The 20,868-nt window shown below is 32.7% G+C and overlaps 7 protein-coding genes across 7 annotated transcripts; 3 read left to right on the top strand and 4 right to left on the bottom strand.

Moving 5' to 3' along the window:
- Nucleotides 1-24: 24 nt before the first annotated feature.
- Nucleotides 25-863, top strand: ND-MWFE (NADH dehydrogenase (ubiquinone) MWFE subunit). Its single transcript, XM_088256707.1, has 3 exons — nt 25-257; nt 457-543; nt 739-863. Exons 1-3 carry the CDS (start codon nt 159-161, stop codon nt 766-768), a joined length of 216 nt encoding a protein of 71 aa, XP_088112833.1. The 5' UTR covers nt 25-158; the 3' UTR covers nt 769-863.
- A 308-nt stretch (nt 864-1,171) lies between these two features.
- LOC148313801 (gamma-butyrobetaine dioxygenase-like) lies at nt 1,172-2,751 on the bottom strand. Its single transcript, XM_088256694.1, has one exon. The coding sequence runs from the start codon at nt 2,601-2,603 to the stop codon at nt 1,338-1,340; it is 1,266 nt and encodes a 421-aa protein (XP_088112820.1). The 5' UTR covers nt 2,604-2,751; the 3' UTR covers nt 1,172-1,337.
- Nucleotides 2,752-5,396: 2,645 nt separating this feature from the next.
- PolZ2 (DNA polymerase zeta subunit 2) lies at nt 5,397-6,187 on the top strand. The gene has a single exon (XM_088256658.1). The coding sequence runs from the start codon at nt 5,538-5,540 to the stop codon at nt 6,129-6,131; it is 594 nt and encodes a 197-aa protein (XP_088112784.1). The 5' UTR covers nt 5,397-5,537; the 3' UTR covers nt 6,132-6,187.
- Nucleotides 6,188-6,905: 718 nt separating this feature from the next.
- On the bottom strand, nt 6,906-11,636 carry TyrRS (Tyrosyl-tRNA synthetase). The gene is made up of 7 exons (XM_088256643.1): nt 11,481-11,636; nt 10,536-10,679; nt 10,264-10,406; nt 9,462-9,616; nt 8,760-8,900; nt 8,016-8,201; nt 6,906-7,236 (listed from the first exon to the last, which is right to left on the bottom strand). The coding sequence occupies exons 1-7, from the start codon at nt 11,571-11,573 to the stop codon at nt 7,001-7,003; spliced, it is 1,098 nt and encodes a 365-aa protein (XP_088112769.1). The 5' UTR covers nt 11,574-11,636; the 3' UTR covers nt 6,906-7,000.
- An 898-nt stretch (nt 11,637-12,534) lies between these two features.
- On the top strand, nt 12,535-13,042 carry mRpL42 (mitochondrial ribosomal protein L42). Its single transcript, XM_088256670.1, has one exon. The coding sequence runs from the start codon at nt 12,636-12,638 to the stop codon at nt 12,990-12,992; it is 357 nt and encodes a 118-aa protein (XP_088112796.1). The 5' UTR covers nt 12,535-12,635; the 3' UTR covers nt 12,993-13,042.
- A 1,559-nt stretch (nt 13,043-14,601) lies between these two features.
- LOC148313797 (regulator of microtubule dynamics protein 1-like) lies at nt 14,602-17,600 on the bottom strand. Its single transcript, XM_088256645.1, has 4 exons — nt 17,254-17,600; nt 16,973-17,173; nt 16,143-16,403; nt 14,602-15,223 (listed from the first exon to the last, which is right to left on the bottom strand). Exons 1-4 carry the CDS (start codon nt 17,368-17,370, stop codon nt 14,873-14,875), a joined length of 930 nt encoding a protein of 309 aa, XP_088112771.1. The 5' UTR covers nt 17,371-17,600; the 3' UTR covers nt 14,602-14,872.
- Nucleotides 17,601-18,098: 498 nt separating this feature from the next.
- On the bottom strand, nt 18,099-18,395 carry LOC148313796 (histone H2A-like). The gene has a single exon (XM_088257708.1). The coding sequence runs from the start codon at nt 18,393-18,395 to the stop codon at nt 18,099-18,101; it is 297 nt and encodes a 98-aa protein (XP_088113834.1).
- Between the last annotated feature and the right edge of the window lie 2,473 nt (nt 18,396-20,868).

Below are 20,868 nucleotides of genomic sequence, written 5' to 3'. Positions count from 1 at the left end.
AACACCCTCTGGTGGAAAAACATCGCACTACGTGACACCAGCGCCGCGACGTCAGTTCGTATTTTTGACACCAGCGAATTATATTTTCTGGTTTTGAAAAATTGGATTGGTTTCTGCATATTTCCTTAACAAAAATCGAGTAAAAACGATATTTCACGATGTGGTTTGAAATCCTCCCTCCATTCATGATTTGCACAGTAGCACTTTCTCTCCCTGGGTACGGATTGTACTTTCTTCACAAAGGCTTACTCAATAACGTAAGTTTCAAGTTAAACATGGAATACACTTTGATAACTACACTCTTAATACATACTGAGACTCTTTTTCAATACTCTTTGCGGGTTTGTGAAAATTATCTCGAAAGCTGACACAGCCTCCCGAAAATATTATGTAATGAAAAATATAACCTCAAACTGTGACATATTAGACAACAAATATTGTTTTGTCTTCTTCTAGGTTTTCAGGCGTAATTTAGATGACAGGTGGGATAGGAACATGTACCAGAGAGATGAAAGGATAACAGGCAATGCTTATGACATCAGTGTAAGTTCTTACTAGCTATAATTTTATAAAATCTCAAATTACCTATCCAAGGAGATGGTTTATGATCTCATGATTCCTATCTTCAACACCATGCCCTAAGCAGACAATAGCTCACTAGAATTATTATAATCCCTTGGAAATGCTTCGCGAAAAAGTGTTTATTTAATTATTAACCCTAATATGTATTTTTTTCAGGGCTTGGAGTCTATTCCCGATAAAAAATAAATGGACGCTTCTCGCGGTACCTAGTATTTATCAATAGATTATCTGTTCTTGTAATTACTTCTCATAAAAATAATAAAAATTCAACTTGTATTAGATTTTTAATTTTTTATTGCTATAATAATTATTATCATAATATTTCTGTTGTTCTTTGTGATTCTTATTATCTTTTTGTATTATTTATGATTTCAAGATTTTTATAAAAAACAATTCGAAGTTAGACATTAAAGAGAAATTTTAGATGTGTAAAGTAGATACAATAAAATTGGAGGGATGACGTGTCCGTTAAAGCCAAAAGTCCGTTAAAGACAACAGGCTCAAAATTAATCAAAATACTTTTTTTGAAAATACTCACACTGTATTTAGATATATAATTTAATTATTTGTATTAATAAAAACACAAATATTTATATTATATTTATTGAACTGATTTCATTTTATGACATTAATTTACACATGCTTACATCGTCATGATAATTTTTACAAATTTTTATTCTAATTATGGCTAGGTACTATTTTATTACCAAAGAAGACAAAGCAACAAATATTCTGACTTTTAATTTTTTTATACACTAGAAACTTTCGATTTCTTTCAGCACTCTCAGTCTAGAAAATATGAAATCCCAGTCTAGATACACTCCTACAATGTGCCTCGTATTATCAGCTGTATCGTGGTATTCATCTCTGCCGTGTAGAAGCCTTCTGTTATCGAAGCATAATATTTCCCCAGGGGAGGTCTTAAAAATTGCCGCTTCTTGGTGTATGATATCTATAAATCTTTTCATAGATCTGTACCACGGTTTTACATGTTGGATGGGAACATTAAAATGACTACCTCTTTGAGGCACAGAATGGTTTATTCTGACAACTTCCCCATTTGAATCCTCACAAATAACCGGAGACCTATATATACTGTGGAAGCGATTATTTTTCTCCTGACCGACATCTTCCCAATCCACCAAAGTCTGCGTAAGAACTTTATAAGCCTCCTTATCGTGGATTTTCAAGTTATATGCTGCGGACAATCCATCAGATAATAGATTTTCCCCACCTTTACCCACAGACTGTGTAATACAGTGAAGAAGGTTCACACCAGGTTTGTATTCGTAATAAGGTAAATCTGTATGCATCTGCAAGACACTTGATAAATAAGCCACATTGGTTGTATCAGATTTATTTTTTACTATGAATTCTTCCCCGTAATGGGTCTTCTTTATAAATTCGACTCTATTTGCAATTGTTCGGCAAGAATCCTCTGCAGAGGGAACATTAGTGATTAAAGTCACACCATAAATACTAAGCGCTTCGAGCCAGTCTTTTAAGTGACTGTCTTCATTAATAATGCCCGCAAAGTTAAATCTTTTAAAAATACTTTCAAATGTTTTCTTATTCCACGATACTCTCTTAGGTTGATATATTTCAGATAAGAAATGTTCCCTAGTTGTGGAGGTAAAATTTCTGCAGTGTAACCAGTTTATATTAAACTCCGAAACATGTTTATCTTTCCATGTTATCAAAACTTTTTCACCAGTCTTGTCCAGTGTAACAGAGTCAGGTTTGGCTTCCACATCAAATCCTTTCCAATTAACAATTCTGCTTTTCGAATTAGGGTGAAAACATTCATTACACTGGCAATTATCCCTTAACCATACAAACGGGAACTCGTATTGAGAATTTTTAATAATGACTCTCAAGTTTTCTTCTAAAAGTTGAAGAGATTTACTATTTTCATTCAAACTTGAATAACATCTTCTACCAACATAATTATTGGTAAAAAATAATGAGTTTTTAAAGTATGCCAAAGGAGTAATGGTTTTTCTGAACACTTTGGAAAACATTTTTAAAACTTTTACAATTTTTTAAAGTTCAACTTTCGTATGCTCACAGCATAACTAAAATATATTTTCACTCCACTTTCAATGTCAACCTTTGGAATGTTTATTTATGTAAATATTTTTATAGTTGTCACATAATTTTCAGGACCGTATTGGAAGTATATATTTTTTAAATTAATACTTATTGTATACATTGTATTGTATTTATTATTGCATTTTGTTATAAATTATTTATTTTTAGTATACTGTATAGTCTTTGTGGGGTATTTGGTTTTTATTACCAAGCTTTAACATACTTTTTGTTTTATTGAATAACAAGCAAAAATTTTATTTTATCAAATTTTAATATAAATATATCTACTATTTCTTCTTTTTCTAACCCTTATCTGCACCCAATGGTGCATAGGGCACTGCATCATATTGACGCAGAGTAATCTTGATCATTACTTACATGTAGGCAAAGTTATCACTCCTGCGCTTAAGGGTAATCAGTCTAGAGTAATATTAAATAAATATTTGAGTGTAAAATCAGAAATATTTATTTTTACCCCCCTCCCTGTGAATCGACCCCGGGACTTCCAGCACGGTAGCTAAATAGCTAACCATTACACCACGGAGCAAGAATCTACTATTTACCTAAAACAAATTACAACTCTCATTTCTAATATGTTTGATATTCAAGGTAAAAAAAATAAGATACTAAAAGCATAACTTTTAATTGTATACAGTGAAATATATATTTTTTATCATAATACACTACTATAAAAATATTGTTTTACCACGAAATTCAATATAAATAAGTACATTACTGTAGACTGGCACGTACACAAATCTTTGAAACCAGTTTTCCAAAGCAGCTCAGCTGAAACCACTTAGACTATGCACGGTTAGTATTTAATACAGAAGGCATTGATGGAAATATTCTAGATAAATATTGCTGACTACAGGCGAATGCAGGAAAATTGTACACCCACTTTTGTTTCTACTAGAAGGAAAATATAAATTTTGTATGACTTACCACAGCTCTCTTTGTATTATAAATGGCTAAGGTTTTAATTATTCAGAATTCCAATGGCGGAAAACGCTCGTGTGCTAGCAGCTACTTAGACTACGTTCAGATAACAAACTTTGAGTTAGGTATACCTAAACTGACCATTTATTTTTGTCCTCAAAACGGGACATCTACCAATTTATACGTAATAGTATGTACATTTAAGAAAACACATTTTTTAAATATATTTATGTATTAATAAAAAGAAAAAGGAATATTGATAAAGAAAATAAAAGGAATAAAAGTTGTTATATTTTTCTGATGAAAATTTTTTGGGTAAGTATAAGTGGGTTTGCTTTTAAATGAGAATGGAATACTTGGCAAGACTTTTTAAAATTTATCTTAACTAAAAACATTTTTGCGCCTCCGTAGTGTAATGATCAGCTCGCTTGGCTACCGTTCTGGAGGTCCCGGGTTCGATTCCCAAGGGGGGTAAAATAAATATTAGTGATTTTTTCACTGTCATATTTATTCAAAATTACCCTGGACTGGTACCTGAAGCGGAGGGCTGATCACCTTTCCTTCATGTGTAAACGATCAAGATAACACTGCGTTTATATGACGCAGTGCCCTATGCACCATTGGGGTGCGGATAAGGGTTTTATTATTATTATTATTAACAACATCACTTTAAGTACTCCGAATTATAATTGTGTTTTCTGTCGTCCACAACTTTTTTTTTATTTTTTTTTTACTGGCAAAGCACACAAAATTGAGTGATACATGCCATACTAGTGATTTTACTTAAACGTTTTTTTTACTTTCTACTTAAACGTCCACAACTTATTCATCTGTGAAAAGACTTTCTACAGGCGCATTTGTTCTGGGCAAGCATAAAATGAAACGGCCATACTACAAACTGCTGTGGATTTTTAAAAATTGATTACCATGTGTTGCTCTTTTTTGAAAATGGGCCATTTCGACGTCCCGTAACTTTACTTGGGGACAACGGGACAGGCTATCTAAAAACGGGACGGTCCCATTCAAAACGGGACGTATGGTCACTTTAGGTATACCTCGATATATTAGAGGCGGATGCATCATCATTTTTTCTCCTGTTCAGCAGCAAAACAAAACCTTTCTTTCAGGTACTGTAACTTCCTTTCACTGCGGATCCATAAATAGTTAAAATTTTATAAAAGTAGTATTGAAATTTTTGTTGGTCATTTTCGAAAACGACCTATTGTTATATTTTTTACACCATTCGCTTTTTTTCATCGTTAGTCCGCAGTAAATGTTCAGAGCGGTCTAAGTGTGCAATCCCTGTGCTATCTGCTGTGATATAAATATTTATTACATGTTATGTGTCATCCGATCACATCACTGACCCGGAACCCGGATCTATCACCAATAATGATAATGACGTTAAACGTTTTATCTATTATTATAGAATGAAGGAATATAATATTGTAGAAAAGTTCCAAAAATGGAACAAAATATTCCTTTATTTATTATATTAAAAATGGTTTTGTAAGTACAAAACCGTTTTTAATAGTGTTGTTGGAATAATGATCATGATTGAACTAAACTAAGTAGTTTAGTTAAATCATGATCATCATTCCATTTAAATGAACGCAGCCCGATTGTGCTAACAAATAAGCAGATGTCAATTTGACATTTTTGTTTGCGGCTGGTTTCGCTATTTTGCTGGCATTAGTGTGCCTGGTTTTAGAAGTTGATACTCGCATTATTCTACATCTTTAATATTTAATTTAATCTTATTTTTTGTATTATTTTTAATTTGGGTGAATATTTTATTTCACTACAAAACACACTGAATTTACGAAAACACTGCGCCAAATTTTAAAAGTGTAAGGAAACGGAAGGTTTTAACTGCAATTTTAATTGAAGACATTTTTCACCAAACAAATATGTAGCTTTTGGTCATGGATCTAACAACAATCCATATTATTCAAGAGTTTTTAGAAGTGGCCATCCACAACATTCTGTTTATATCTGGTGTTTACCCAAAAGAAATTTTTGAAAGTAGGAAAAAATATGGTGCACCACTGAAATATTCTGTTCACCCGCAGGTTAACAGCTATATTGTTAAATGCTTAATGGCAATAAAGGAACTTTTGATATCTGGCAGCCTGGATAAAGTAGTGCTAACCATTTTTGATGACAGGAAAGTTGAAATTCAAAGATTTGTATTTGAAATCGATCACAAATATTTGGAATGCCCAAATGCAGATCCTTATCTCATCAAACTTGAGCAAAGCATGAGAGCTTTTTGTTTACAACTAGCCAATGCAAAAACTTCTCTAAAAGCTGCACCAGAAAACAGTTCTTTTTCGATACTCATGCATACTAATGAATCTGCAGCTATTAGTTTGGAAAGGAATGCAGATATGGAGGACTTTCCGCTTATTGAGAAGGATGTCAGCATGTCAGTAGAAGAGAATGTCACCATACTTCCTATTACAACCATAAATGTTCATAATGCATTAATACAGACTTACATAGAACAATATGAATGATGTCGACTTGAAGTTTATGATAATTTCTCCATTTAAGCTATTGATATTATATTTTCATAGAATAAAATGTTTTTACCGCCATTTTCTTACCATTTTCAATCTCACCATTTCAGAAGTCAGCAAATCATAGCTTGTTAGCTGCTGAAGATCACAACCTATATTAGAAATGATAACTTTGTGATTCTCCCATTTTCCTACTGTTCTTGACAAACACCACACAATCCGAGGTGACACGTGTTTCAATGAAATCAACATTATTATCAAACACGATATGTGAATTTTTCCTAAATTTTAAAATAACATTGAGAGATGAGTAGGGCAGCTGTTGTAAATATTGAGCTGCACATATTTCGACTATCCCATGTTTAAAATTCATCAACATTTTAATTGAAACAGATAAATGGTATTTCTTACAAAATGGTTTGGATACCTTATTATATTTTGTTATTTTTAATTCAAGTTTTACTTGTTAAATACCACTATTTCTTAAAAATCTATTGTGACACATGTTTCAATGCCTTCCACATAATTTTTAAACACTAAAATTATTCAGAATGCATCGAAACACGTTTCACAATAGGTTTTCATAAATAGTAGTATTTACCAATTAAAACTTAAATTAAAAATGGATAGATTTTACCACAATGTGATTGCTGAATCCATTAATAAAATATTTAGTTTTTTCTATAAAAACCTCAATAATGTCCGCAGCGTTTAGTTTAAGTAATCACAGTCGATAAATTTAGGATGAGCACTCAAAAAAAAAACATTGGATAAAATAAAACAATGCAATTTATTATTAAAGTGTAATATCATAATAGATAATAAATAAAAGCATATTGAATTGACAAAAAAATTCACGATGAACATCACTTTTTCTTGCCTGCCTTTGTGGGAGGCGGGTAAGCCTTGTTAGTCAGCTCTACTAAGGAGGGTTCTTCAAACGTTTTAAGGATAGGAGCCAGGAGTTTGTTGATTGCTTCGGTGACCGAATTCTTCAAATCTCCGGGATGCACATCCTCCTTGGCAAATGCATCTTCTAGGTCTTTGTAAGCAGTGAAAGTTATGTTTCCACCATAAGCTTCATTGCGAGTAACGGTAAAAACTAAAAATAGAGAAACATAAATTAAATATGTTTAAAAGCAGGTTCAGCAAATTAATAAGACTTAAATGACAATAAAAAAAAATCTGCATCTTTTGTAAATTTATTTTATTTATTGTTTCGGCATTAACTTTGTGGTAAGACATGTTACAATGATTTAAGAATACACTTGTTTTTTACCACTTGAGTTTTATTATAGACTACATGTTTCAGAAGTTAAACTTCCACCATTCAGGTCTGTATAATAATATTATATTATTATACAGACCTGAATGGTGGAAGTTTAACTTCTGAAACATGTAGTCTATAATAAAACTCAAGTGGTAAAAAACAAGTGTTTTCTTTTGTAAATTTGTTGTTTGCTTCCAATTCCTTTTTGGGGCAGCAAAATAATTTCTACCATTATCGTGCGGATTGAATGAATTTGGAATTTTTAAACACTTTTTATGGATTGAAATCTTTCATTACTAAAAATTGTTGAAAGCAGGAATTCTTGTAACTTTATAAAAATAAATCAAGTGTAAACATTGTTCTCAAACACTTTTATTTTGGTACTATTTTTCCTACTGGTTTCGACAAATACCTTGTCGTCTTCAAAGATTTCAGGGAATGCAAGGTATTTGTTTGAACGGGTTGAAAAATAGTACCAACATAAAAGGGGTTGAAAACAATGGTTGTGATTAATTCATTTTTATAAAGTTTATAAAACATGCCATAATGTATCAGCAATTTTTTTTAATGAATACTTTCACTTAATAATTATTCACATTTTTCTTGAATACCTTCATCATCCTTCAGCAGAGGGAATAATACATGCTGAGCAAAGGCCAACAATCCGTTGTCAGTGATATTTCCTGGTTCGCAGAAAGCTTTCTTCAATTTTTTCTTGACAATAGATGGAGTATCCAGTAAATCAATCTTACTATCAACTTCAGAAGATGACATTTTACCACCGGAGAGACCTGGTACTAAAATTGCCAAAAAAATAAATGAAAAGAGAAAGTAATTACACTTTAAACAACAGAAATGAAACAAAGTCTTAAGATTTCAGTTTTTTTACAGCCATAACATTTGTGTCTATTTTGATTTATCACAGCAGTAATTCACATTCTTGTCAGTTACAGATCGCATTGCAGTGTCAATCTCCTATCAAAATAATACTTCAATTTCCGATACAGACTATCAGTGAGAAAGTTTAACAAATTACAACTCGTGACAATCAAACAACTATATGCTTAAAACAATTCTTACACGGCTATTAGAAACTTAATACATAAATTGTGTCAACATCCACATCATCTGTGATCGCATGACTATAAGTAACTAACAAATAATTTTCTAACCAATATTGCGAAATGTGTCTTCGACCCGGGAAACCCAGTGCAGACACGATGTCATTTTTAATATATAAATCATTCACCAAAGTGATTTACTGTCAACTTGTTTGTGAATCAATTTTTTTAATTAAAAAAAATGTAGTTGCTATTCGAAACTATTCAATTTTTTAAAAATATAATAGAGCTTACCCATAGGATTCATGAGATGAATTCTCTTTTTATAACCAAGTGCGGGTAAGTACTTTTCCGCCAGTGTAAATATTTTTCTTTGGTCTACTCCACCAAACTGAGCGTCCACCTTCAAATATTCTTCATCCAAAGCCTGCAAGCCTAAATGAAAACACTAAAGCATGATAATGAAATACATGAAAGCATGGTAATCCTGTACTACAGAGTCATGGATACGGGAATGGAGTATATTTGATGATGTACAGATGCATGAGTGAAGGAGCTCAGGGTATAATTGCTACATGGGGGGGGGATAAGGGAGGAGTCAGTTGGAAAAGGAGAAAGCAGGCTTACAATCCACGTGGTTAAGTTTTAAAATACGTCCATTCTCTTAACCATGTCAGTGTGACTACCTTTGCCAATATCAAACAGCATCGAATATGCATAAATATTATTTCAAACTAACTTTGATCTTACCAAGGCGCAATCTGCCATTGGGATATGATTTTTTTTGTAAATGCTTGCATATATGCTTTTATAAGATATTTATTTCACTACTAACCCGTATAAAGATATGCAAGTATCAAGAACTCAAACTGATGATTCGATACGCAGGTACCTTCTATATTTAGCTCGATCTAGGACTAGATATTCAATCGAACTTATTTTACAATATAACCACTGAGTGTTGTGAGAAGTAATATTGGAGATTTTATTGTTTACCTGGATATAACAACCCGCTCAAAAGCGGGTGATCAACTTGTTTCACCACCTCTGCGCCCGCTTTCTTTGCATCATGTTCTGTGATGATGGAACTAAGTCGGTACACATCCAGGGTGTATTCTTTTGAAAGCTGATAGTCAGTACCCCGAACAAACCTAAATCATACAGAAAAAATCGTGACAAGGTTTTTTTTAATGGTAGAAATTAATCGCACTTAAACTGTGGTTTTTAGACATATTCTTTAGATCAAAATTTTCGAGGACATCTTTTGACCAGTTCTCTGGCTAGCCCAAGTGTGACTCGGGCAATGAGTTTGTGCTGCATTTGATGAGCCCGTGCACTGCTCGGGTAAAGTGTATTCCGACTCGTCAGTCCTGCTTTACCCGAGTCAAATATTGACCATTTTTATTGAATAACCCGAGCGGTGTTCGGACAGTCTTGTTTCGACTTGTTGATAACGATTTCTTGCACTGAAAAATTTTCTCACCAAATTGGTCAGTTCAGTGGTTAATCATTTTCTAAATTGTAAGGAGTAGAATTTGAAATCCTTTAATCCTGATTTTTTTGAGTTGAAGTATATAAATATGGAAATATAAAATGGAAGCCTAGTAATAAAAATACAATGCAAAGACAGAAATATATTTATTCTTCTAGGAGGTTAGCCTCCATCAGCACACAATAGTGCGTAGGGCACTGCGTCACATTCTTCATTTGCCTCCACGTTTCACTTCTATATTTAAGGGTTGGCACCAGAGCTCAAATTACAAAATTATTACTTACAATATTAATTTGATAAACTTACTTTAATTTATCAAGAGGGGTACCGATAGCGGTGAGCATTGCCTTGATAACTTTTTCATAATAATCAGTTCTATGTGCGAGCAATTCCCATGGAGCTTTCATATTATCCAGATAAGCATGGAGGTCGGCTAACAAGATGGTTACCTGAAGTTAGATACAAGTTGAGAATGGCGGCACAGAACACACTGAGTAATGGTGGTGTTTTAAAGGTTGCGTTTAATTAGCATTTGTAAATTTTTCATTTGTATGGTTTTATTAGTAAAAAAATCTTACTTCACATCCTGCACGGAGAAAGTCACTAATCTTAATCATAGGAACGAAGTACGCAATATGAGGCTTTCCTGTAGTGGCGGTCCCCCAATATACTCGGACATCCCGGGTTTTAAGTACTTCAATTAACTGGTTTTCTCCCAAAACCTACAAACGGAAAGATATTTAAACTAAACTTAACTGACCATCATCAAGAGAATAGAATGCCACACCACTGTCTTTGCAAACTTTCTTCGCCTTTTCCATGTTCATGCATGTCCTCATACATACCCACCAATTATTTTGACTACTAACCTGACCACTTTCAAGTATTTGGCATACCTGATTGTGCCATGTTTTTCTCGGTCTTCCTCTGCTTCTTTTCCCAATAACATTCGCCTCATAAATTTGTTTTACCGTTCTTTCCTCACTCATTCGTTCTACATGTCCAAACCATCTCAACACACCTTTCTTAATTTTATCGATAATACTTATCTCAGCTCTGCATTCCTTCCTTATTTCACTATTCGCACATCTATCATACATCGTTTTGTCGCACATTCTTCGCATTTTTTCTCGGTCTTCCTCTGCATTCGCTTAGTAAAATTGTTTTACCATTCTTTCCTCATTCCTCACTTACCCAGACCAATTAAAAATAAATCTATCTTGAATTTATTGCTAACGACTACTACTCAACTACGTCACGGCGCCTGACACTAAATGGATGCATACTCGATCAAAAAATGTTAAGTGATAGACAACATGAAGACAATTATTGAACATTCTGAACGAACATAAAAAAACAATTACGCCGTAATGGCTGCAATATTTTATAGAACATTTAATCATTTGGTAATGAATCATAAATCATAAAGATAATCTTGTAAACTAGGGGTAATAAAACTTTCACTTTTAAATGGAGGTTATAAAAGTTTAAAAAATATTTTACTGAATTAACTATTCAATTACCTCGTTCAAATTCCTTGTGATCAGAAACTTTTTATTTTGTTGTTCCAGTGATATCTCATCGCTTGCCATTTTACCCGCTTCCCCAGTCGGCATTGCAAAATATGTCAAAATATTGCACAAATATGCACAATGACAGCATGTGTCACAAACGGAAAGAAGGTGTACGTTGGAGAGACAAGAATGACAGATCCAAAAGGCTGTGTTCTATTGATCAAGGCGATCACTTAATGACCCACTCACCTAGATGTTATTATCAGATGTACGAACGCTTCTGCAAACTCAACTCTATAGGACATTTTTTGTCGGAACTAAAAGTCACAAAGTTGAATCACCGAATAATGTTTTCTAAACTCCAAATAAGAAATGATTTTCTTAATAGTTATTTCATGTATTTCAATATTGGCAGCTCGTAATTGCTCAACTTAGTAAAAAAAACTTTAATTCTTAAGTGGTGTAATTGGCCCATTTTTTGTTTTTAAAACTTATTTAGGATATGGAAAAATGTACAAAATATATAAATATTTCGGGTTGTGGTCCAGTGGTTACGCAAGTGTTTTGCCTAAAATTTTCACTCATGAATTACATGAAATGTTAGTAACTTTGAACATAAAGTGTAAATCCACTCACAAGAATGGCATAGGGCTATGTCACTTAAAAAGTTGAAGTCTGAGTAGGGTCATGATAAGCGGTGTTGCATAAGCCGTAGCTAGATTGCGGAGTCACTTGGATGTTAGGTAATTTAAAAAAAAGTTCCATGGTTAGTGACGTGGACTCTTGAGTCAGAGTTTTTCGGTTCGACACCACTCTTTGATACCTATTTCTAATAGTGAGCCTCTAAGACTCACATAAATAGTATGAAGTATGTTTTATTTAATAAAAAAAAAACACAAGTGTTTCATTTCATTGAAAATCATTCAATTCTATTTTATAGTATGTTTTTATTTTATTTTAAATGTCACCCAGGTGCATACAGGCACGTTTTAACCGAACGGGAGAAGATTGGTCGATTTTTATGAACGTACATTGTTTATTTAAATAGTCTTTGGTTTTAGGTAACAATTTCCTAAAATCTATGGTAACTAAAATTAACTTAACCTAATTTTTTGTTGTTGAAATATAAAGCGGTAATTAACATATTAACGCATAGTTTGTGAGATGTCTTTATTCCGTACATTTCATAATGCAGTGAAAAATAAATATAATTTAAATTCATTTCGGGGCTTGTGCAGGATTACCGTCACGGACGATAGGAGCACCTTTGTCGTTCTCCACCCCGAAAAGAAGTTTCCGTATGAATTTTCACGACCTTTACCAGAAGAATCAGTCGTTAAAAACAAATCGGTACTAAAAATGGACGATGTTGGAGAGGTTATGCGTGTTTTTAAAGATATTTCTCCAGATACTGCTAGAGAAAAACTTATGAAAATGACCCTCACTACAAAGCATCGCTGGTTTCCGAGGGCAAGAGACAGGAAGAGGAAAGATACACCAATGGATAGAACATACTTGTAATTTGCTATATCTGTGTTAATTTAAGAAAAAAATAAAGTACTTTAGACATTTATTTTGTTTATTTTTAGTGAATTCGGCTGTGATGTTTTGGATCGGACAAGTAGAGCTGAATTTTTTTTTCATTAGGTGATTTGTGACACAAATTAGCCCCCAGGCAGCTTCTCACATCGCCTATTAGAAACGTACACGTTTATGTGTTGGTTTCTCAGTTGTACCATAAAAACAGCTCTTCACTTGTCTCACCCGATAGAACTGTACCTGAGAATCCTGAAGGCAAAACATTTATCAAGCTCTTTTTATCATACTTATTTTACTTTTATCATACCTACATGTCATATCGTATTTATCATACCTACATACAACACGTCTGGCTGCATATCCATTCGATAACTCCATGTGAGAGCAAGCTTAGTCTAGAACGATCTGTGTGGATGCTGAATGCATGGCGATATGTAAAGTTTCAATCGGAGAAGTCCTCATTCCTCAAGTAGGTTCTTGGCATAACATGGGGATCAGATTTTTCACATCTTCATTCGGCCATGTGACTGGCATCATCGCTGAACATTGCACGAAATAATGGACAATGTAATTGAGTCACTATACATATATTATTACATAATTACGTACTTCACATGTAGGGCACAGGTACTTCACGGCAAAAAAAGTAGCCAGTTGTAATTTATATCAAGGGTAAATGTGGAAAACTTTGACACTGCCAGGTAAAAATAATTTTTGCTACTGTGAGTCTGCCCTTTTATAAGTATATGTTCTTTGAATACATCACAAATATTCCGCAAGATTATTTGTATCTGTAATCATCTGATTCCCCGAAGGGCTTTTGTTTTTGAAGAACTTTGACTATCTTGCGAAAACCCGGAACTGGTTTTCCAATGCCAACATAAAATAATAAAAAAATCAAGTGTTGAGTATATGTTATACTTTTATTTTATATTAAATAAACAATAATAAAATAGTAAATTACAAAAGTATAAAAAAGTACCTAAATAAAGTCATTGTTTTTCATAGAAATTCTCAAAAACTTACATCTGTAATACTGAAAAAAAATTACAATATTTATGATAGTTTTATTTGTTATCCTTTGTGGTATTTTTTTAAGTTCAAACTTTTAAGATTTCTATTCTGGGCAATAAATAGAGTGTCAGGTTGTGGTCCCGTGGTTAGTGTCGTGGACTCTTAAGTCAGAGTTTCTCGGTTCGAACCCACTCTACCACAATTTGATACCTTTTTATAATAATGAACCGCCTAGGCTCACAGAAATAGTATGAAATTGAAATATTTGTGTTAAAAATAAAAACAAATATTTCTCTTAAAAAAAAAAGTAGTTTTATTTGTTTATCCTTATTCCAAAGAAAAAATACTGCTTTTTCATGTCTAGTTTATGCACCAAGATTATCATTTGTTATCCCTGTATAATAATATTACTATTAATTATTTCTATACCTGCACCATATTTCATGAAATATATATTTTTTGTATAAAATAAAATGTCATGTCATGTTAATACGCCGCGTTTAACAAAGTTCTTCTTTGTAGCTAGGTAATATATGAAGGTTTATTAAAATTGTTATTTAAATTAGTTTAATTTTCGAAGAAGTTGTCGTGATGTATACTATGGCTTCAAATAACTTATCACAATATCAGCAGTCCAAAATTTGGAAACAAAACCAAAAATGATAAATATTTTATGAGTAAGGCATCTCAAATTATACATTTTTTGACAATTATCTTATGTATGAAGCTTGTTTAGTTCCAAATAAACATATATGTATATATACCGACTTCAAACGTAACGTCTAAAAGTTATGTTTTTGCTGTTAGACTGACAGTATGTTATATGTAAAGTTTTGAAAAAGTACATATTACTTATAATGTTTTAAAATATCCTGAGCTTCTTTATTAGCTTGATGATCGTCGTTTGAACGGGCCGGGTACAAAAGGGCCAAATTTAAATAATATTTTCCAATGTCCTCTTTTCCCAGTTTCAAATATGTTTTTCCCAGCATCAACAAATTCATGCTATAAAATCGAGGATCTACAATTTCAGCTTTGGAAAAATATTCGATAGCCTCTTGAAATGATGACGTTGGAGGAGTGGCAAACAAGGTTTGGGCAATTTGCCTCTGATACCACGGCATATCTGCTATTCTGTAACACCATTCTCCCAACATGTATAAAGTGGTTGCATCTTTTGGGTTCAGTTCTACTGCCCTCTAAAAATGTAAGATTTATATGATTTTAAAGCACATAAAATAACAGCATACAGTTGTTTTGATAAAGCGGAAGAAAGTAAACTTTGAAGTGAGATTTACTTTTAACATCCTTTTCGAATTGTAAGCTTCTGCAGGTAGAAAGAGAAATATATTTTATGGTGATACGGCGCTAAGGATTAAATATAAGTATGACAAGTTTCATTTACATATATATGTTTGTTTAACATGCAATCAAATAGGATCTATTTCAGATTTTCTCACTTCCATTATCCACTTAGCAGCAGTACTTTAATTATTAGTAGTGTTTATTATTAATGACTTTATAGATAATGGAAGCAGGTTGTACAACTTTATTGGATAGTAATCAAAGTTCTTTTCACCAAAAAAGGTATGTGATTAATTTTGTTTGGTGTGTTTCTGTGCTATGAATTTTGCAGTTCATGTACGTTACTATAAAGTATATCAATTGTGATTCGTGGGCTTTGCTGCGAGCGGCTTTCTTGTGTTTCTTTCTTGTATGTGAGAGAGATTCTTAAATGCATATGTAAAGGTAGTTTATGCACATAGTCGTTTGACTGTTATAAGTTGTTGAATATTTTCTCCGTTGGAGTCCGTCTTGGAATTTTAAGTATTTTTCTCAAAATAGATTTTTGGGCAACAATAACACTTTTTAACAATGCACTACTCGTACCACCCCAACCAATAATCCCATGGTGTAAAATAGACTGACATAAAACATTTTTTTTAAGTGATTCTTTTGTATTTAGGATGTTACATAGGGTTTTAAAAATGTATGCCATTTGGAGTTTTTGTCTATTTGTATACCTAAATACTTTTGTAAAGCCAGGGCAGTAACATGTATGATAACAACATTTATTATCAATTTTTACATAAGTCACATACAAAGTTAAATACTCACCAACATGTGTTTCTTAACGACTTCTAGATGCTTGATCCTTTCTTTCAAACTTTCGCAAGAGCATTTCAAGTCTAATATCACAGACATCCATTTGTGGACTGCAAAGTTATTTTCGTCCAATGATAAAGCTTTATTAATGGTTGAATAAGCTTCATGAGCTAGAGTGTTTTTAGTTTTATCGTCGGCATCTGGCTTTGTTGCTAATTGGTACAAAACTCGAGACATTCTCCACAAGACATCCACATTAGTATCAGATTTTTCCTAAAAAAGTTTTGAATTGAAAAAATAATATTTAAAATATAACTTTGTTTTAAAATCACTTTAAATTTAAAGTGATTTTAAAACAAAGTCATATTTTTATTATAAAATGGAAAATCACAAAATTATTGCTTCAAACATAAATTATATGAAAAAATAATGTTAAAATTAATAATGCATATTTTTTAAAAGCAATGCTAATTTTTAAAATAGCAGCTCCATTAGCGTCTACCCCATAATGACACATTTGGGATGGTCGCGGAGAGTGCATAATAATATGAAAAATCAAACCTGTAATTAAATGTTTAAATAATTATATGACAGTGGATTAACAATAGGATGGACACAAAGGGGTTCTCAGAAAATATAGTTATACATATTACAGATATTTTCTTGAAGGTTCTGACACAGAGTGTAGGAGGTAATTTATTCCAGAGTTTGGCAGCTCTAACAGAAAAGGAATTACTGATGAATAGTGTGCTACTGTGAAGACTGGTGAGTGTTTTCACTTGAGTAGAACTGAGAGAATTAGTACAAAAAAGTAGAGAAAAAACAGAATGATGAAGACTTACATTTAGGTTTAAGAGAAAATCATAGCATTCTGTATATTGACCATTATCAAATAAAACATCAGCTTCTCTTATTCCCTCCTCAATTACTTTTTTGTTACTTAAAGTCAATGTCTCTTCTTTTGGTTTGTTTTCCTTTTTCAATGGCCAAAATAGTGCTAATACTGTAAAGAATTTCCAATACCGGGAATCAGTTCTGAAATCCTAAAAGAAAATTATGGAATCAAGAATTTTTTGTTGGAAACACAAAATCCATTCAATCACTTTTATTTAACATGGCATACTTTGGGCCTTTGAAGAAACTTTATATTTCGCCGGGTATCCTTGGTGATTTGGGAGGGAATATATCTCGAATATATATGCCTCATCCATGGTTCAAATCGAAAAACTATTCGAGACATTGCACTAAATATTTAAGTCAAAATAATTTCCGTAAAAAGTATGTGTACAAAAACTACCTTACATTACGTAAAATCAATAATGATTAGTATATAGGATAATAAAGTCTGAACTCAAGAAACTTTATAATCAATTATGATTATTGAAAAGATAATTTTTTACGTAAATAAAAATAAAACACCGTATCATGCATCTGTCATCAAAAATATTATCCGCTATCAGCTGTCAACTTGACATTAATATTTCTACCATAGACAAATTACAAAATAATATTTCATAACATAGAATGCATATGTTTGCGGAACATGTTCATAAACGTGATTCAATTACGATTACTCCACGAATATTGTTGTCCATAAGCATATTATTTTATTATGTCCGCTAGAGAGCGGTGTCTTTTGATTTATTTATAGGAGCACATGTTGCGCTTAGCGGGATATTATGCGGAATTTTACGTACTCATAGGCATCCCATATATCTACGACTTAAGACGCACATTTGTCTCATTTGACAATAATTGGGCATTTAACCACCCAATTATGATAATTTTGGATAATTTATGTAGGGTCATTTTTGTAAAATACTTCTCCATGGGCGCCTTTCATAAAGATTTGAATGATGATAATAATGATCGATAAAAATAAAACGTTTGGAAATGGGGGAAAGAGGAGCCTTCTCGCTGCTTTCTCCTCGGTCTTTTTGGGCAAGAGCATGGTCTAGGACCTAGACTCTAGGTATTGGGCACGAAGCCTTCTTGAGTGATCTTCATGGCAGAGAGCAGCTTTTTGAGGTCCTTTTCATTGCGAATGGCCAACTGCAGATGGCGGGGGATAATCTTGTTTTTTTTTCTACTATCCCTAGTGTCTTTGCCGATAAACTCCAACGCCTCGATGGCCAGGTACTCCCCGATAATGATAAGGTACTCTGACTCTCTCAGCGTAGTTTTGTTGTAGAGCAGACTGCGGAAACATCCGACGGGGAATTGCAGACCAGCGAAGTTCCAACGGAACTTTGCCTTTCTCTTCATTTTGTGTCGTTTTTCGCGATTAACGCGATGAAGTGCTTTATTTTAACTAGTGTAAATGAGGTGTTTTAGGTTACCAATCTAATCCATAAATTTATTCGTTTGCCTGTATTTGTTTCAAGTGCTTATCGTGCTGCAAGTTTATTCATTTTCGTGAAGCTTAATTTAAAAAAAAGCATTTTCTTGGATCGACAATTTTATTGCCTTCCCTTTAATTTGTTTTTATGGTAGTCATTCATCCCAGATAACAATTGCCAGATGTGTTCCAGACAGAAATTTTCAGAAAAGCAACATCAACTAGATTTAGTCTAATATATCTAGTATGACACTTTTCCCGGATAACCACTACTAACCTTTAGTTAATTTTTTTTTGCTTTTAACCATTTTTAGTTAGGTTATCACAGTAAATATGTCTTTACTACTACAACCATCACGCCGATTCCCCGCAGGGGTAGGCAGAAAGGATGGAACGCCACACTCTTCTGTCCTGACATACACACCTCGCCTCCTTCACATCCATACATCTAGTCATACATGCCCTCCGATTACGCAGACTTTCGACACCACCAGATTTTAGGTTCTGATTGATCTAGTCGTGCATAGTCTTTTTCGGTCGTCCTCGTTCTGTTTTCCCGCTCACATTCGCCACATTTATACTCTTAGTCATTCTTTCGTTATCCATTCGCTCCACATGTCCATACCACCATAAAGAACTCTTCCTAATCTTTTCAATTATTCCTTGTTCAGCCTTACATTCCTTTCTTATATCTTCGTTTTTAATTCAGTCGTACAATGATTTTTCACACATTCGTCTAACGATATATTTACCAATAAATTTTATCACTCTACGCAGTCACACTTGTCAGCTCATTCCGTCCTACAAGTTATTACTATTATAAAAATTACAATCATCAAATCAATTAGAAAATAGTATTTATCTATTTGAGTGCGAAAAACTTTTCTACCTCACACTTGAATTATCTGGCGGGTACCTACTTAAAAGAAGCCGACTTTTTTTGTTTCGTGTTGAGCATGAACATAGATGCGAATTCTCGCAATATGGCAAGGACGCATTTTCAAAAATCAATTTTTGTTACCTGGTCAAGGGCGGATAAGAGATATTGAGTTGACAGTTTGGTTTAATAAAGTGAGTGCTTGTTATAATGAACTGTTATTAACCGGCTCACAAAATAATCAACATGCAAAGATCAGGTAAGGGAAAATAACATAATTTTTATTTATGAATAACGAAGCCGAGTTATTCCGATAATCGTACTGGCCTTCGCGCCAAGTGAAGTCCGTTTTGTTTTGTATTTTCAATCCCAAAAAAACATCTCGTATTCAAGTAGAAATACACATTTCAAAAGTATTTATTATATTATCATGCTTTCATTAGATATAAGATTACGTATAAAGTGGTTTTATCTTTTATTCAAACAAATTAACACACCTTTATGTAATGACAAAAATGAATACTATACTACGACATTTAGTGTTACCTGTTATTGTAAATTATCTTATCAATATTGTAGATTAGATATAAGATAGATACGGTATTACACAAGTTAAAATATCTTCATCTTAAGGTATTCTTACAGTATAAAGATAAATGTTGTTTTATATGTTTTATTTGTTGTTAAAAAAACAGGCATGCAGCGACTGCTGAGTTCTTTGAATTCTTATGAATTTTACTAGTAAACTTTTATAGTAATGAAACAATTCAATTGATATTTTAGCACAATTTAGAAATAACTAATTCGCCAAGATCTATACGGAATAACTCATTTTACAATATATTTGTAAAGAATTTAGTTTATTATAACATTATTCAATGTTTAATCACTTACTAGACAACTTGCGTAAACATATAAGGGAAAAAAGATGTAAGCAATTAGATAAATAAACCTTTTATATAATTGAAATGTAACTTTGTTTTAAAATCACTATTATAGTGATTTTCAAACAAAGTTACATTTTAATTATAAAATGGAAAATCACAAAGTTATTGCTTCAAATATAAATTATAAACCTATATACATACTGATTTATGTATTCTGTATATTGTTTGGTGTGAAAATTCAAAATACAATCGCTGTATGGTAAGAAGCTTCTTAAGTATGTTTGTATTTCCAATATGTTCAGTCATTAATTTTTTCTTAAGATATTTATGGTTGAGATCTATATAAAGTCTATGAATTGAATTATATAAAACCTTTAAAAAAAAACAAACAATGATGTTACATTTGTCTGCCTCCATAGAGTAATGGTCAGCACGCTCGGCTACCGTTCTGGAGGTCCCGGGTTCGATTCCCAGGGGGGGTCAAATAAATATAAGTGATTTTTACACTCTAATATTGATTCAATATTACCCTGGACTGATACCGGAAGTCAAGGTCTGATCACTTTTCCTTCATGTGTTAATGATCAATATAACAATGCGTTTATATGATGCAGTGCCCTATGCACCACTGGGTGC

This window comes from Brachycentrus maculatus, unplaced genomic scaffold (assembly GCF_059751285.1).
Source record: "Brachycentrus maculatus isolate JH-2025_06_01 unplaced genomic scaffold, ASM5975128v1 h1tg000005l, whole genome shotgun sequence".
Lineage (NCBI taxonomy): Eukaryota > Metazoa > Arthropoda > Insecta > Trichoptera > Brachycentridae > Brachycentrus > Brachycentrus maculatus.
Note: the sequence above shows the minus strand (reverse complement) of the source record. Positions and strands in the feature narration are given on the sequence as shown.

Coding starts and splice junctions, on each gene's coding strand:
- PolZ2 (XM_088256658.1), top strand. CDS start 5,538: ATGGATCTAACAACAATCCATATTATTCAAGAGTTTTTAGAAGTGGCC.
- ND-MWFE (XM_088256707.1), top strand. CDS start 159: ATGTGGTTTGAAATCCTCCCTCCATTCATGATTTGCACAGTAGCACTT. Junction 258..456: donor ACAAAGGCTTACTCAATAAC/GTAAGTTTCAAG, acceptor GTCTTCTTCTAG/GTTTTCAGGCGTAATTTAGA. Junction 544..738: donor GCAATGCTTATGACATCAGT/GTAAGTTCTTAC, acceptor TATTTTTTTCAG/GGCTTGGAGTCTATTCCCGA.
- TyrRS (XM_088256643.1), bottom strand. CDS start 11,573: ATGCCGACTGGGGAAGCGGGTAAAATGGCAAGCGATGAGATATCACTG. Junction 10,680..11,480: donor TCACAAGGAATTTGAACGAG/GTAATTGAATAG, acceptor TTCCGTTTGTAG/GTTTTGGGAGAAAACCAGTT. Junction 9,617..10,263: donor ACCCCTCTTGATAAATTAAA/GTAAGTTTATCA, acceptor TGTATGATTTAG/GTTTGTTCGGGGTACTGACT.
- mRpL42 (XM_088256670.1), top strand. CDS start 12,636: ATGTCTTTATTCCGTACATTTCATAATGCAGTGAAAAATAAATATAAT.
- LOC148313801 (XM_088256694.1), bottom strand. CDS start 2,603: ATGTTTTCCAAAGTGTTCAGAAAAACCATTACTCCTTTGGCATACTTT.
- LOC148313796 (XM_088257708.1), bottom strand. CDS start 18,395: ATGAAGAGAAAGGCAAAGTTCCGTTGGAACTTCGCTGGTCTGCAATTC.
- LOC148313797 (XM_088256645.1), bottom strand. CDS start 17,370: ATGTCTCGAATAGTTTTTCGATTTGAACCATGGATGAGGCATATATAT. Junction 17,174..17,253: donor AGTTTCTTCAAAGGCCCAAA/GTATGCCATGTT, acceptor ATTTTCTTTTAG/GATTTCAGAACTGATTCCCG. Junction 16,404..16,972: donor ATTTTCTCTTAAACCTAAAT/GTAAGTCTTCAT, acceptor AAACTTTTTTAG/GAAAAATCTGATACTAATGT.